The sequence below is a fragment of the Zophobas morio genome, unplaced genomic scaffold, assembly GCF_036711695.1.
Source record: "Zophobas morio isolate AGI-343-1 ecotype UQ-CSIRO unplaced genomic scaffold, CSIRO_AGI_Zmor_V1 ptg000007l, whole genome shotgun sequence".
Classification (NCBI taxonomy): Eukaryota; Metazoa; Arthropoda; class Insecta; order Coleoptera; family Tenebrionidae; genus Zophobas; species Zophobas morio.
In genome coordinates this window covers 7,028,038-7,045,861 of record NW_026972112.1, presented here as the reverse complement: position 1 = coordinate 7,045,861, position 17,824 = coordinate 7,028,038, and the positions used below count along the sequence as shown (strand labels likewise).

Sequence of the window (17,824 nt, the reverse complement as noted above, 5' to 3'; positions counted from 1 at the left end):
TCTAGTTCTAATTCTTATTATCATTTTCGTTCTCGTCCTAATTTTCCTTCTCAGACTCATTCTCCTTCCTATTATCCTTCTCATTCTCCTTCTTATTCGCGTTCTACGTCTATTTCTTTTCTTGGTGTTCATTTGTTTATGTGTCATTTTCTTTTTTACTCGAATTCGTTTGTTTATGTGTCCTTTTCTTTTTTTACTTCGGTTTTCAATTTCGTTACAGTGTTATTTCTCTATCTCCTAAACTTTTTAATTTATTTTCACTCTCTTTATCACACCACTCGTTCGTTCTTGGTTTCCTTTTCATTCTCATTTTTATTTTACATGGAACTTTCGTTCTCCTTATAATCCCTATTCTCGTTTATATTGGTTGTCAATCAAGATCTAATTCTTGACCTCATTCTTATTCTCTAATTCATTCTCACTGTCATTCTCGTTCTTTTCCTGGTTATCGATCTTGCTCTCGTTTTCGTATTTTTTTGTCATTTTCTATTTTTACTCTAATTTTTCCTTTCGTTCCGATGTTCTTTCTCATTCTCATTTTAATTTCATTCGAAATTTCCACATTCGTTCTAGTACCTATTCTCGTTCAAATTCTTGTTGTCAATCACGTTCTCATTCTCGACTGCATTCTGGATCTCCTTCTCATTCTTGTTCTCATTCTCATTCTGTTCTCATTCTCCTTTCCGTTCTTTTTTTTCCTCCCCATTTTCTTTCTCCTTTTTTATTCTCTTTCTCCTCCCCATTCTCATCCTCCCTTTCATTTTTCTACTCATACCTTTTCTCATTCTCCTTCTCATTCTCTTTGCCATTCTCTTTCTCATTCTTCGTCTCATTCTCCATCTCATTTCCCTTCCCAATCTCCTTCTCATTTCTCGATTTTTCGATTTTTCAATTTTTCAAATCAAGTTTTTGATTTTCCAGTTTTTTGATTTTTCAATTTTTGGATTTTTTGACTTCGGCTTTTAAACTGTTCGATTTTTAGATTTTTTAGTTTTTCAGTCTCAATTTTTCGATGTTTCAGTTTTGTGATTTTTCGATTTTTCGATTATTCAAATTTTTTTCGATGTTCCAATTTTTCGATATTTCACTTTCGGGATTTTTCAATTACCATTTCTGGATTTCTCGATTTCTCGATTTTTCACTTTTTCGATTTTTCTTTTTTTCAGTTTTCCGAATTTTTAAATTTTACATTTTTTTTTTTCAATTTTTCTTGATGTTTAGATTTCTAGATCTTTCGATTTTCCTACTTCGGTTTTAGATTCTTCGATTTTTCAATTTTTAAAATAATCAATAATTGATTTTTCAATTTTTCAGTTTGTAAATTTTTTATTTATCACTGTTTAGATTTTTCAGTTGTCCGATTGCTCGATTTATTCAGATTTCCATATCACGATTTTTCGTTTATTCAGTTTCTAGATTCTCATTCTCCATTTCATTCCCCTTCCCATTCTCCTCCCTCTCATTCTCCTTCTCATTTCTCCATTTTTCGATTTTTCAGTTTTTCAATTCAAGTTTTTGATTTTCCACTTTTTTGATTTTTCAATTTTTGGATTTTTCGACTTCGGCTTTTAAAACTGTTCGATTTTTAGATTTTTTAGTTTTTCAGTCTCAATTTTTCGATGTTTCAGTTTTGTGATTTTTTCGATTTTTCGATTCTTCAAATTTTTTTCGATGTTCCAATTTTTCGATATTTCACTTTCGGAATTTTTCAATTACCATTTCTGGATTTCTCGATTTTTCACTTTTTTGATTTTTCTTTTTTTCAGTTTTCGGAATTTTTAAAGTTTACCTTTTTTTTTCAATTTTTCTTGATTTCTAGATCTTTCGATTTTCCGACTTCGGTTTTAGATTCTTCGATTTTTCAATTTTTAAAATAATCAATAATTAATTTATCAATTTTTCAGTTTGTAAATTTTTTATTTATCACGTTTTAGATTTTTCAGTTATCCGATTGTCCGATTTATTCAGATTTCAATATCACGATTTTTCGTTTATTCAGTTTCTAGATTCTCATTTTCCTTCTCATTCTCTTTCTCGTTATCTTTCTCATTCTTCGTCTCATTCTCCATCTCATTCTCCTTCCCGTTCTTCTTCTCATTCTCATTTTCCTTCTCATTCTCCTTCTCATTTTCCTTCTCATTTTCCTTCTCATTCTCCTTCTCAATCTCCTTCTCATTCTCCTTCTCATTCTCCTTCTCATTCTCCTTCTCATTCTCCTTCTCATTATCCTTCTCATTCTCCTTCTCATTCTTCTTCTCATTCTCCTTCTCATTCTCTTCGTCATTCTCCTTCACATTTTCCTTCTCATTCTGCTCCTCATTCTGCTCATCATTCTGCTTCTTACTCTTTTTCCCATTCTCCTTCTAATTTTCTTTCTCATTCGCATTCTACGTCTAGTCCTCATTCAGACCTCATTCTGGTTATCCTTTTCATTACAATTCTCGCTCTTTTCTTTGTTTTCATTTTTGCAATTGGTTATATTAAAAAACAAATTTTCCATCATTTATGGTTACTTTTTGAACATATAAATAAAACTAAAAAACTTCAAACAAGGCTGTACAACAGGACGTATCCGGCGAATCGCTACTTTAATGTTTGCTTGATGTTTCATGACCCTAAATTACGAAAAAAGTGGTCGTTCGTTTTTCTGTTGTCTGTGTCATTTTTTGTTAGACAGAAAATCTCCGAAACTACTAGACCAATTTAATCCGTCTTGTTCTTTAAACACATAATACGATCTTCCGTTACTAATGCGGTAATCAAGGGATAACGCAGATGAAGGGTCCGGGGATCAAAGCCGGGGCCGGGCTTCAGCTTTTTTTATATAAATAAAATTTATTTTTTTTTATCTTTATGACTTATTAGTTATTATTAATTGATTAGTCCAGCGGTGACTGAACGACAATTTATGTTAGTAATCTACTCTCAGGAACAAATTTGCACGAATTGTATTAGTCAAAATTCAGTATCTACTCAATAAAACTTCCTTGAACAAAATTCCTGATTAAGCTCGATATCATTTACTAAGCTTTAAGATCCAAGATAACCGGAATCGGGATTCCAGGATTCGCTATTATAAAATTCGAGATAATAAATCGTCACTGTTACGCAGGCTGTAAAATACTTGATCCAAGATAACAGGATTCGGTATAATAGAATTCGATTTAACAGAATTCATTTACAAAATTAGGGATAACAGGACTGTGGTACAATAAAGTCGGTATTTATTTCGTAACTCGCAAAGAAACGGTAATTTTTTTATTCATGAACACTGGCATTCTTTGATAAAGTTCTTGATAATATAAAACTGAAAAGTCATAATTTTTCGCGTCTTCAGATTTAACCGTTCGTGAAAAAGATTCACGACTGAGTCCGGAGCGTATAGTAAAATAAGCAACCACGATTTTGATCTGATGACTTACATTCAAATACTTGCTTTGTCAGCAGATGCATCATATTATGGCTTTCAGCAAGCCATAAATTAAAAACCTAATAGCATCAATTCTTCCGTAAACTGCGTCTCTCGACTCCAATTTCGATAATTATCCCGCATAAATTATGTCCCAGCCGTCTTAATTGGAGCTTAATTAATCCAATGATGAATGCGCCGATTAAATCACTCATCTGACATTCCGCTTTCCGTAATGTCTTCAGAGCCCTCCTCAAAACTGCATCCGCACCTACGAGAACCTGCACAACCAGACCCGATATAAAGATTCCTCCGGAATTTTTCCTCCGGTTCGACCCGCTCTGGAAAACATCAAGTTAACAAAGAAGCATGATTAATAAATTCATATAAGACGCAGCGGGGATTAAATAAACCGCCGCAATATACTTTGTACATAAGCGAGCTTTGCTCCGCACTAAATTGCATCGGAAGCATCGAGCTTTGAGCATTCATCGGTTAATTGATGGGAGATTTGAAGCTCGAAAATTGTGCTGCATCGTTCTTGGCTTGTTTATTGCCTCGAACGGTTCGACTACGTAATCGCGAAAACGGTAAATTTATTTTTAAAATGCAGACGAAGTCATCGCTGTGATATTCGCAAATAAACAAATGTGATAAAGTGAATGAGCTTTGTCGTAAATTTGCGCCGTGGTAGTGCTTATGAAAGAGATTTCCTTTTGCAGTTTACTGTTATCGCGGCTATAGCTCAACTGAGAATACAGATATTTCAAATAGTTGGCTAGTCTGAACACACACGAAGTTGGTGCCGCATTATACTCTCTAGGTAATACGATTCTTTGCGGCAGTGTTTTAGGTCATTTTCTTAGTATGTAGTGGCAACATTTGCTATGTATCTAGAGTCAACGACATTCTGACAGATATGGTTTTCATGAAAAATGTCTACACCTGGTGTGTATGTCGTCATGTGCTTATCAACTTCAATATAAACTGAAATCAATAAAGTTCACGCTTAATCACTTGTTAACTACCTGGAGATAACATAATTTCCATATCTTAGTTCTATTCCAGTGTTCCATATAGTAGTTACACTATAGCTACAGTTTGTTTGATTCAAACGTTCTATTTTTATCAAATTCAAAAAAAATTTTTGTTACACAATTTCGAAATGGGCAAGATTATTTTAAACAAAGTTAATCCTTTATTTAAAAACTGTGTTCACCATCTCTAAAGTAGAATTAATAAAGTAATTAAAATTAAAATTTCTAAAACCTGAGAAATCTATTTCGAATTATGCTTCTTTAGATGCATTTAGTTTTCTGTGAAATTATGAAAGATAATATCAGGAATGAAAATGATGGAAAATATGTATGTATATTGTAGTTTTAACTGCAAATTGTGGCTTGTGGTTTGTGTCAACTTTCTAAGCTGGGATCACCATGGAACCACAGGAAAAATACCCAAATACCTATTTGTGGCTAACATCAAGTGAAACCATCTTTTGTTTGTTTTTCAAATAATTTAATTTTAAATTTTAAATGAATTTGTGACTAAATGTCCTTATATTTCAATAATGCGGTGGTGCTCCATCTTATAGACTTATAGTTAAAAGTGCTTATTGAAACTACAAAATGCTACCTTTTAAAAGAAGTACTGTAATCGACTAATCATGATTTCTCTACGTTTCATGACCCCTAGAGTACGAAAAAATAGGTCCTCCGTTTTCGTCTGTCTGTGGATGGTAAACAAATTTGTCTGCCCATCCCCACCAACAAAGAAATGACGTCATCTCCAAATTTTACAGTAATAAATGTTATTAAAATTTTATAAAATGACGTCCTCCATTTGTGGTTTATGGATCCGTGTTGAGTTTTTACCTTAGGCATCCAGACTTTTGGAAAAACATCAACATTCTACAATTTAACTTTGAAATTGCAAAACCGAATGCTGTGAAATCTTTGAATTTTTATACTAGAGATTTTTGGAAAAAAAATCAAAATTGTAGAATAACAATTTTTCGGCTTTTCGATTTCTCGATTTTTCAATCTTTCAATTTCTCGATTTTAAATTTTTCGTTTACTCAATTTTTCGATATTTCATTTCTTCACATTTTCGATTTATTTTCTTCATTTTTCAAATTTTTAATTTTTCGGTCTCTCAATTTCTCGATTAATCGATTTTTTGATTTTTCGACTTCTCAATTCCTCAATTAAATGATTTTTTGATTTTTTGATTTCCATTTTGCGACGTTTCGATTTTTTGATTTTCCCATTTCTCGTTTTTCGACTTTTCAATGTTTCGTTTTCTCGATGTCTCGATTTCTCGATTTAACGAATTTTCAATTTGTCAATTAAAGTTTTCGTTTTTTCAGATTTTCCACTTTTCAGGTTTTTAATTTTTCAAATTTTGGAATTTTTCGACTTCGATTTTTAAACAGTTCGATTTCTCAATTTTTAAATTTTTCAATATTGTAGTTTTGGCACTTTTCATTTTCGATTCTTCAATTTTTTTTGGATTTTTCAGTTTTTTGACATTTCAGTTTTGGGATTTTTCAATATTTCCATTCTTGAATTTTCGATTTTTGACTTCTCGATTTTTTTGATATCTCGATTTTTTACTTTTTGGATTCTTCTGTTTTTCAATTTCCAGAATTTTTAATTTTAAGACGTTTTCAGTTGAGTCAGAGATTTGATTTTTAAATTTTTCAGTTTTTAAATTTTTCTATTTTTCACTTTTGAGATTTTTCAGTTATCCGATTGCTCGATTTATCCCGATTTCCATATCTCGATTTTCGTTTGTTCAGTTTCTCGATTTTTCAAGTTTTCGTCGATTTATATATAGATTTTTTTTAATTTAAAATTTTTCAAGTTCTCAATGTTTAACTTCTCGATATTCGAATTTTTGACTTCGCGAGGTTTCCACTTCTCGATTTTTTCATGTTTCGGTTTCTCTATGTTTCAGTTTTAAGTTTTTAAGTTTCGATTGTTTGATTTCTCAATTTTTTGATATTTCTGTTTTGGGATTTTTCAATTTCTCGATTTAAAATTTTTTAATTACTCAATTTTTCGATATTTTATTATTGAGACTTCTTAATTTTTTGATTCTTCAAATTTTCGATTTCTTGGTTTATTGACTTTTCCATTTTTCAATTTTCCGATTTTTCAGTTAACAAATTTTCAAATTTTTGATGCTTCAATTTCTCGATTTTTCAATTTTTCAAATTATTGACATTTTTTAATTTTCAATTTTTCGATTTCCCGAATTTTCACTTTTTCGATTTCTCTTCTGTTCAGTTTTTCGAATTTTCAGATTTTACTTTTTTTCGATTTTTTTGATGTTTCGATTTCTCGACCTTTCGAGTTTTGGTCTTCTCGATTTTAGATTCTTCGGTTTTTCAGTTTTTAAAATATTTGATTATTCAATTTTTCAGTTTTTAAATGTTTTAATTTTTCACTTTTGAAAATTTTCACTTATGTATAATCTCGATTTTCCATTTGTTCAGTTTTTCGATTTTTCAAGTTTTCGATTTATAGATATTTTTAATTTAAAATTTTTCAATTTCTCAAATTTTAACGTTTCGACTTTCGAATTTTCGACTTCGCGACTTTGCCAGTTCTCGATTTTTTGATATTTGGATTTCTCGATGTTTCAGTGTCTCAATTTTTTGATATTTCAATTTTAGGATTTTTCAATTTCTCAATGTTAGATTTTTCGATTACTCAGTTTGCGATATTTCATTATTGATACTTCAATTTTTGATTCTTCAAATTTTAGATTTCTTAATTTATTCACTTTTCCATTTTTCAATTTTCCGATGTTTCAGTGTAACAAATTTTCAATTTTTCGAAGCTTCGATTTCTTGTTTTTTCAATTTTTCGACTATTCGATTTCTCGATTTTTCGATGTTTCGATTTTTCGATTTCTTGATTTTCCCATTTTTCGATTTCTTCTTTTCAATGTTTCTATGTCACCTCTAGTTTTTTAGTTCAAGTTTTGGATTTTCCAGGGTTTTTGATTTTTCAATTTTTCGATTTTTCGACTTCGATTCTAAAACTGTTCGATTTTTCAATTTTTCGATATTTCAATTGCTGAATTTTTGATTATTTCGCTTCTTCCATTTCGATTTTTTGATTTCCCGAATTTTTATTTTTTGATTTTTCTTTTCAATTTTTCGAATTTTCAAATTTTACACTTTTTCAGTTTTTTTGATGTTTCGATTTCTCGATCTTTCGATTTTTTGACTTCTTGATTTTAGATTCTTAGGTTTTTCAATTTTTAAAATAATCGATTTTTCAATTTTTCAGTTATTCGATTGGTCGATTTATCGAGATTTCCATATCCCGATTTTTCAATTAAAAAAATTTTAATTTAAAATTTTTCAATTTCTCAGATTTGAACTTTTCGACTTCGCGACTTTTCCATTTCTCGATTTTTTTTTGATGTTTCGATTTCTCGATGTTTCAATTTTTCAGTCTCTGAATTTTTCGATGTTCCAATTTAGGGATTTTTTCAATTTTTTGATTCTTCAATTTTTTTGAATTTTTCAATTTTTCGATATTTTAGTTTCTTGATTTTTAGTGAATTCGATTCTTCCATTTTTTGATTTTTCGATTTCCCGATTTTTTACTTTTTTGATTTTTCTTCTTTTCAATTTTTCGAATTTTCAAATTTTACATTTTTCCAGTTCTTTTCATGGTTCGCTTTCTCGATCTTTCGATTTTTCGACTTCTCAATTTTAGATTGATTCTTCGGTTTTCAATTTTTAAAATATTTGTTTTTTAATTTTTCAGTTTTTAAATGTTTTAATTTTTCACTTTTTAGATTTTTCAGTTATTCGATTGCCGGATTTATCGAGATTTCCATGTCTCGATTTTTCAATTGTTCAATTTCTTGATTTTTCAAGTTTTCGATTTATAGATTTTTTTTTCGATTTAAAATTTTTCAGTTTCTCAAATTTTAACTTTTCAACTTTGGAATTTACGGCTTCCAGTTCTCGATTTATTTTGATGTTTCGTTTTCTGGATTTTTCAATTTTTCAATTTCTCAATTTTTCGATTTTTCATTTTCGTCATTTTAGTTTTGCAATTTTCCAATTTCCCGATTTTTCACTTTTTCCAATCTTCGGTCTTTTTCGATTTCCCTATTTCTCTATTTTTTATTTTTCAGTTCTTCGACATTTCTATTTTTCAATTTTTCGAATTTTAAAATTTTTGATTTTTCAGCTTTTCGATTTTTACAAGTTTACGATTATTTGATTCGATGTTATCTCGGTTTTCGATTTTTAAAATTTTTCGGTTTTTAGATTTTTAGCTTTCTCGATTTTTCAAAAATTCAATTTTGGGAGTTTTTCAATTTTTCAATATTTTAATTTTTGTAAATTTCGGAATTTGTGGGCCGCACTTCAAGCGAGGGAAGTTCTTTCTAAATAACCTTTGACCAATTTTTTACTTCCTGAGCGTAAGCTAAGGAAGTATTGTAATCGAATTCCCAGCAACAATAATATGATATCTTCTCTTCATTTACAATAGTAAATTCTACTTGTAGTTCATGAATCCGCCTTTACTTTTTAGCCTAGACATCCAAATTTTTGAAAAAAAAAAAGTCAAAAGTGTGTAACTTTGAAACTACAAAACCGAATGATCTGTCTAATTGGTAATTAAAATGTATCCACTTATCCCCTCCCAAAATCAGTTGGTGACGTCATTTCAAAATTTTACCACTTAGCGACAGACGACTCAAGTTGAAATAATATTTCGTCAGAATCTTTCTCAATCAAAGAATAAATAATCTTATAAGAGTATAAATGGTCACATTCATACCATTTGATCATCTTAAAATAAAATTGTGTTTTCTTTGTATAAAAATTATATAACAAGATGATTAATAAATAATGGACTACCTACGTCCGGAAGATTATCATAGGTGTATGCTGAAAACAAATTAAGCCTTTCCTACAATCTTTATTAAACCCAGTGCACTTAGTAATTACACTTAAGATAAAGACCCAATATAGAAGAAATTCTTAGGCGTGCGTTTGTCGATTAATCAGCGCATCGATGTCTTACAAGCTCACACTATTAGATTTACACGTTTTAATTTTACACTTTACATGCCTATACGCTACAAGAGCGTGGATGTAAAGCAGACCTTAATTAGAGACCTCCAATTAAGATCATATCTCAATAATAATTGGGAAAATAACTTATTAAATCAAGTTTCGGTCTCAAAATCGTAATTTTCGCAACACTACCATTCTCTAGCATTTAATCCAGAATTACGGGAAAACTGATTAAATTCATCGACAGTTACTTTAATAACTAAAAGAGAAACACTTAATTTCGTTCCTAGACCGGATTCACTGCTAAAGTGAATCTGAAAACGTTGATGAATAAATCGATTTTACCGTTATAATGATTCGCTACAGTTTTGCTGTTTAATATTCAACTGCTATTATTGTTTAGGTTTGTTAAGTTGGCAATAAATAATTACTGCACTCGGCTACCAAAAATGATGCTCGTAATGGGCTTTTAATGGTTTTTAAATAGACCGGTGTGGAATTTTCCGATAGCAAGTACGTAATGGAGATGGTTTACACTTGTTTCGTGAAATAAAAAGAGCTTGAATGGAAAGTAATTATGGTTGTTGCTGTACGGTGGGCCACAACGATAATGGTGGTGCCGCTATTCGAAAATAAAAGGAGATGAGTGAAACCGAATGAAACTATAAAAACGAGAAGAAAGTAGTGGTCGATATTAACAGTTGAGTTATGCGGTGCCATATGGTGGTTAAAACTAGAAAAACTAGGAGTTAGAGTAGGCCACTTCAACTACAACATCACAACTAGTTACAAAATCCCACGAAATATTATCCCAATCTATATTCTACACTACGAGATTCCCATAGCAATATTTTCTAACGGTTAGCCTTCTCAAACATATTTCCTTTCGTTCGAAATCCATTGCCATCAGAATTGCATAACACTCCATTTAAATTCAACGGATTCGTTAAGGTGTGGTGCACCATAACAACTCACAATCCGTAATCACTTTTCAGAGTGCACAAGGTCGATAAGTGCAGCCAATTTCAACCATTTTTGCCTTCTTTCACTGCGTGAATATTTAATGAATTCAATTGGCAATAAAATATTTCTTTCCAGCTGGCTACACAAACCACATGCCAGAACTGAAGCCCGGTCTTCAGCGTCTCGTCTTGTCGGCACACAATAATAATTAAACAAGTCTGAGTAATTTTCGAGTCGTGCTCTCATTGTAAGGAAAAGTATGTGTAATATAATGAACGAATAGACAAAAACGTTGTGTTTAATGGACGTAACAGGATATTTAGGTCGACTATTCGATATGGTTTGACACGAAGAAGTTGATAGTTTTGGGACTAACGAGGTGGAACCGCGTTATATTATGTTACTATTGGCCACATGCAGGCCATGAAAATTCTCGCAAAGAGAAAAGATGTGGAGCGGCTGCATAAGACGTGGTGCATAAAACCGGTACAGGATATAATCCGTGAAATCAATGATGATGATGGTGTTATTAGGGTTTGGCATGTGATATAAATCTGCGATTAAAAAAAGGCGATTGCGAGAAGAACAAAAGTGCGGTTTACCTACATCAGGTACGACGGGTCGGGATGCAATTGAGGTGGATTTTTTTGGGGAAAGCAAAAAGTGGACAAATGCACGCAGTGTACAGGATGTTTGGAAAATATCGAACGAATACAGGATACACATTTTTTGAATTTCGGAACTTTTCACGAATTGGCAACATTGCGATAAGAAATATATGATGATGTTGATTTTTTTTAATTTTGATGAATGTTAAACTCCACTTGGACAGATTATTGTATCAGATTAAAATCAATAAACAAATTACGTATGTGCAACAGTACCACCTGTAGTTCTAACTGTGGCCTGAAAAATCATGTACAAGATTAAATTAGAAAACAGTGTTTCTTAATTTATATACGATCAGATAAAAAGTAAATGCATCCCATAACTACATGGATCGATGCCACAAAAGATTAAATCTAATAGGAAGATTTATGGCAAAAGTGACCAGGTTACTGCTTAATTTTCGAACAGCACAGTGTTAATTTTCAAATCCAAAAAAATAGATAAATTTTTGCATTTAAGTAAAAAAAAAATATTTTTTGTTGGGATACCTCCTATCTAAAAAAGACACTAACAGATCCAAAGTGTTTTAAAAACGAAACCTAAATTTGTTTAAAATTCTCTCAACAAGAAAACTAAAGGGAGATTTTTTTCAAATTCTTTCAAACACGAAAATCTAGGGACTATGAAATTGTTTTCACATTTTAAAACAAACCACAAGGTCCACCAAAGTTTTTTACTTCCAGTCCATCAGGAACTGGCTACTTTTATGTTTTCTCGACGTTTAATGACCCCTACAGCACGAAAAAATAGGTCTCCCGTTTCCATCTGTCCTCTGTCTAGATTTTTACTAAACAGAAATCTCCGGGATCGTAGTAAGTAGGATTTAATTTATGTAAAACAACATACTTACAACATATTTAGGGTGGGTGGGCGGGTTCTAGTATTTGCTAAGATAAGACTGATTTTCGCAAATGAGATACCTTCTAAGAAAAGAGAGGGCGGGTGGGCTGGGCTAGTACCTGCTAAGATAAAACAACTCCAACGTGTTTTAAAAACGAAACCCAAATTTGTTTAAAATTTTTTCAAAAACAAAACTAAAGGGAAATTTTTTTCAAATTCTTTCAAAGACGAAAATCTAGGGACTATGAAATTGTTTTCACATTTTAAAACAAACCACAAGGTCCACCAAAGATTTTTACTTCCCAAACATAAGGTATTGTAATCGAGTCCATCAGGGACTGGCTACTTTTATGTTTTCTCGACGTTTAATGACCCCTACAGCACGAAAAAATAGGTCCCCGTTTCCATCTGTCCTCTGTTCAGATCTTTACTAAACAGAAATCTCAGGAATTGTTCGTAGTAAGTAGGATTTAAATTATCTAAAATAACATACTTACAACATATTTAGGGTGGGTGGGCGGTTTCTAGTAATTGCTAAGATAAGACTGATTTTGGCAATTGATATACCTTCTAAGAAAATAGAGGGCGGGTGGGCGGGGGTAGTACCTGCTAAGATAAAACTGATTTTGGCAGATGTACCATCTAAGAGAGTGGATGGGCGGGACTAGTAGCTACTAAAGTAAGTCCGATTTTGGCAAATAACATACCCTGTAAAAAAAGAGAGGGCGGGTGGGTGGGGCTAGTACCTCCTAAAATAAGATCGATTTTGGCAAATGCTAAGATGAGACTAATTTTAGTAAATGACGTATCCTCTAAGAAATTGAATTAAACTATTATAAAAAAGACACTAGAGGCTCCAAGGCACTTTCAAATTCTTTCCAAACAGGAATACCTAGAACCTCAAAATTGTTTTAACTTTTTCAAAAAAAAATGGTTCCAAAATTAACTCAAAAACCGGTGAAATCGGAATTTTCCAAAAATAGAACACCAAACTCCCCCAAAATTCGTTTACATAATTTACAAAAAAATCTCCATGGGCTTCCAAAATAATACACCGTGGGTACCCAAACACTGCGGCACTCAAGACTTTTTCAAACTCGTAAATAATAAAACACTAAAAACTCAAAAGATTTTTTCAGATTTATTTCTAAATAAAACACGGGGCCGTAATTTTCCAAACACCCGGTATATGTATAGGTATTTACTTTTCTTTCGAAAGCTATTTTTCCTTAAATCTTGAAGTTGTCGGCAAAACTTTACTCACTTTAATTCTGTTTTTCAAAAATTTGGGATCTTTTCGAACACAATGAGAATTTAGAACAGTTCTCAAAATATTAAAATTTGCTGTAAATTCTTCAAAATGTAAAAGAATAATTTTGTTGTTGCGAGAGAAGAAGTGGATTTTATATTGACAACCAAAACAAAAATAGACAACCCTCCCATCTTCGCGTTTGCATGTTTTGGCTTATTTCATTTATGGTAAGATAATTAAATTATATTTTGACAACTGGTCAAATCCAATAAAAAAAAGTGGCTCCGCCCACCCACCCGATTTTATTTCTTATCACCGTTTTGTTGTAGAAAAAGTGGATTTTATATTGAATAAATACCGGAATCTCGACAAAAATCAAAACCCATCCCCACTTTTAAAACAATTCAAAGTGGCTCCGCCCACCCACCCGGTTTTCTTTCTGATCACTAATTGCATTGGACAAAAAATGGTTTTTATATTAATAAACAACGGAATCTAGAGAACAAGGTAAAACTAACCCCACCCACCTCCGCTCTTGAATTTCATTGACTTATTTTATTTACTTTGAGATGAAAATTGAATTTTATTTTCTCAAGTGCTTAAAAAATTCAAAGTGTACTTGTGATTTATGAATCCGCCTTGAGATTTTCCCCGAACAAACCATAGATGGAGGACAAGTACACTCCTGAGCAATTATAAACAAGTTAATAGAGTGTGTTTTTGTAACATAATATGTTCGAATCACAAACAGTGGCGGAGTATGGGTGATTAAATTAAGATAATTTAATGAATTTAGAAAAACAAGCTCTATAAGAATCTCTAAATATATGTGTATAGAGTACACTGTAAAGAAAAATGTAATTTTTCCGCACGTAAATATAATAATTACTCATTTTAAAGAAGTGATTTTGCCTTAGTTTTGACGTGAAATTTAATTTTTTTACAGTGTATCACTAAAAATTCCTGGATGTCGTAAAACACATATAGGATATCGTTTAGCTTCTTACACTATTACTGGTATTATCTATATTTGTTTTAATGTTTAGAAATTATCACAAATAAAATTTCGTAATGTTTTAATTTTTCAAAGAAACAGAATTATTGGATTGTGCTTCAGGAGCGAAAGAAGTCCTGTCGAAATAACCTTCGATATTTTTTTTTTATTTTTAAATTAAACAAATAATCTCCTGATCTCCAAAGTAAAATTCTCTTATTTTAATGTAAAAAATTGGTCGAAAGTTATTTCGGCAGCATTTCTCTTGTCCGTGACATAATAAAACATATCCAGTTTTTTCGAAAAATTGCGAAATTTGATGTTGTGAATTTGATTTATTTTTTATGAGAACCCTTATAAGTTAAAAATAAAGATATGCATGTAATCTTAAAGTAAGTCCTGAACTAAATTTTCGAAAATATCAAACTTGAAAAATTAACTTCGTAATTCTAATCTTCTCAATACACGTTTAAATATTTACCAAGAACTCCTTTAACCACTTTTTTCTGGGATTCTTCAGTGGTTTCTTAACAACGTAGCATAGAGCTTATCGGTGACTTATTTATTACCCTGTACAAAAAATTCCATTTAATTGCTTTTCGTATTTTCACTGTTATATTTGCTACAATGCAATGAGTTTTCAAAAATTCAATAAACCATGTAAAAAAACGTAAAAATTAGGTATAATGCTTGAGGATCAAATCTCATCTTAGCAAGTACAAGCCCCGCCCACTCGCCCTCTATTCAATCTTGTCTTAGCAAATATTAATATAAAAAAATATATAATTTTCCTACATGCTTCACAAAACAATTCCCCGTTTTCTACTTAAAAAACGTCTTCGTTTTTTGTCCATTCCCTAACTTATCCTTTAAAGGCGATTTGACTTCGAGTATTTTTAAAAATGGCACAAAATACTAGATGATAAACAATTTTTAAAACACTTTTACACTTTTGAACTTCACTTTACGAAAACCCAACACGAACTAATTGATATAAAAGAGAAGTCGAAAAGAAAGTTGTCGGAGGGCTTGGTGTATTTAACACATCAAAGCCCTTCTTAGAAAAGCAAGAAACTACTTGTGTCGGGATTTATAAATGGGTGTTTTAATCATTTTAAAACCTATTTTATGTCATTTGCCAAAATCAATCTTGTCTTATGATACACCCTTCTATTTTCTTAGAAGGCATCATTTGCCAAAATTAGTCTTATCTTAGCGCAGTACAAGCCCCGCCCACCTGCCCTCTATTTTCGTAAAGGGTATACCATTTTCCAAAATCAGTCTTATCTAAGTACTAGCCCCGCCCACCCGCCCTCTCTTCTAATACCGAATTTAAAGTTTTATTGAAACAGAATAAAACAAGAAATATACGGAATTTTCATTACCTTTTTTCTCATAAGTCATAAAAAATTTGGTATCAACTAAAACCTCATTGTCTACGTCAAGTCGAAGTTTCTGCAAATTTATGGTAAATTAGAGAAAGTAGAGCGTAACCATTAATTATTCTTTATCGGTTATATTCATTAAACCTACAACTAAAATACCCGTCCTGGCCTTTCAGAATCTTGATAATAATTTTCCGTAGTCCCCTTACTGATTAAAAAAATGGTACCGAATTAACTAAAAGTACTTATAAAAAAGTGAAAACAATTTCCATACACTGCTCTCTAAAAGTACAAGCAATAATTTTCCCTCATTTTATTTAAAATCTGAACCTTCTCAGTTCTCTATAACTGTACCTTACTGTAACAACAATTAGCGTTTTTGCGCAGAAAGTGGAAGTACAAAGACCACAAATCTTCATTTTCACAGATTTCCCAAAAGTGTATTGTTTGTTTAAGTCGTTACAATAAAAAACGCTGATATATCTCCGGACAAAAACCCGCGGGTACTCCTGAGAACCGCATGATGAGTTCCCACTTTTATCACCCAAAACACTTTCAACGTCAATCCTGTTACAATACTCGCTTTCATGCAGTACCATTATCAAATTATCATAACATAAACGCAAAATTAGCATAACGATGACTACTTATTGTGTACACTTATGGTACTCCTTGACAAAACGAGAAACTCGAGAAGGTACTGTTAAGCAAGATCCTTGCTTTCGATGACAGAACAAATATCCATTAATGTAAAGTTACAACCTTCCATTTCTTGGAGAAATAAAACAGAAATTACTTTTCTTATTATAGCGGTAGGGCGGTACTCGAATGACAGCACCTGCACTTAAAAGCAATTACGATTTTTACCGAGGGAGGTCGAAACTGCAATTAAATAAAGCAGCACCGAGAACGGCGGTACCAATATTTGGTAACGATTGATGAGTATCAGGCAGAACAGGGTTACTGCCCGTAACAACGGTAGTTACTTCCAAGAATCCAGTCGTCGTAGATAACGTAATTAAAATGTGGTTTTCAACTGTTATAACTTACATAATTCCGTTTCTCAATTTTTGTAGCCCGACTATGCAAATGCAACATCCAAATTTATTCGATTCTCATGCTAATGGGCTTGAGGCTACGTTAATTAAAATCGTTGTGGTAAATAAATATATAAGTTGCAACAACGCGACAGTTATCTGCATCTCACAGATATTAACACATCTGACTGCATACAAAGGATATTGTGTAGAAAAAACGCTTGTCATCGACTTTAGCGGATCCCTTACAATGTAATTAAATTTCGGCGATATCAAATCGACATGTTGCAAAAATACAAGCTATCAGCCGCTCCATTATCCAGATATTAGAGGCATTGTTGGTCGTGACAGCGATCACCAAAATTACGACAATCGATATTCTTCGTCACAATAACACAACAGACCCATTTACGGCAAAATGGTCCAGTCATCAGACTCTTAACGGAACTCATTGTCTTGGGTCGAGATTCCTTCGAGTCATCACCGTAAATTTTCCCCGGTTTTCTTCAGTACCCCGGTACTACCCCTACTAACGAGCCAATTAAACGCGCTTTTCAAACCAGTCAGTCTGACATTTGAATAGCCGCTTTTTACGTGTCGCTCCCTGACCTTAGAACCGGCCCAAGTACCATTAGTACCAACCCAAATGTCATTGTTATCTGACTCACCTTTCGCCGAAGATATCGCCAAGAACGCGAAAAACAGTAGCACTTTCACTAGCATCGTGTGCATTTTTTGGGATCACCACAACGGAAAAATCACTAGGTTAGGTCACTGCGAGCCGTCACTTGTGCGATCGAGAAACTGTTTGAAAGTGAAATGGTCACAGTGTTTGTGTCATTTCTTTGGCACGGTGTGAGTGGGTTGCTTAGCTAAGTGACTGAGATCAAACTGAGTGTGTTTAGCAGGTTTGGTGGGCTGTTCTCTCTCCACTCACCTGGTCATGCTGCCTTACCTCGCCTTGCGTTAGTGTCTTTCTTGTTCGCCGATTGCCTACCTGTGCTGTATACAGGATGGCTAAAATGCCCCGGCGGGGACACTGTCTGGGCTTTTGCTAAACTATTTCGTGGCTTCGAGGGAATTGTGGACCGCAGTAATTGGGGAATTAGACAGACGAGAGGAGACTTCGATGATAGCAGAGAACAGAGCATGCTGTATGTCAGACATAACTATAAAACAAAATTTTTTCGAGAAAGATTGTCTATTATTTTAATTTTTTT

At 32.4% G+C, this 17,824-nt stretch overlaps 1 protein-coding gene across 1 annotated transcript in view; it reads right to left on the bottom strand.

The window, feature by feature from the left end:
• LOC135124393 (uncharacterized) overlaps positions 1 to 17,547 on the bottom strand; it is a 171,496-nt gene extending 153,949 nt beyond the window's left edge. The window contains exon 1 of the mRNA XM_064049439.1: positions 17,273 to 17,547. Coding sequence (XP_063905509.1) covers positions 17,273 to 17,336 — 64 coding nt within the window. The 5' untranslated portion in view covers positions 17,337 to 17,547. The remainder of the gene's footprint in view (positions 1 to 17,272) is intronic.
• Between the last annotated feature and the right edge of the window lie 277 nt (positions 17,548 to 17,824).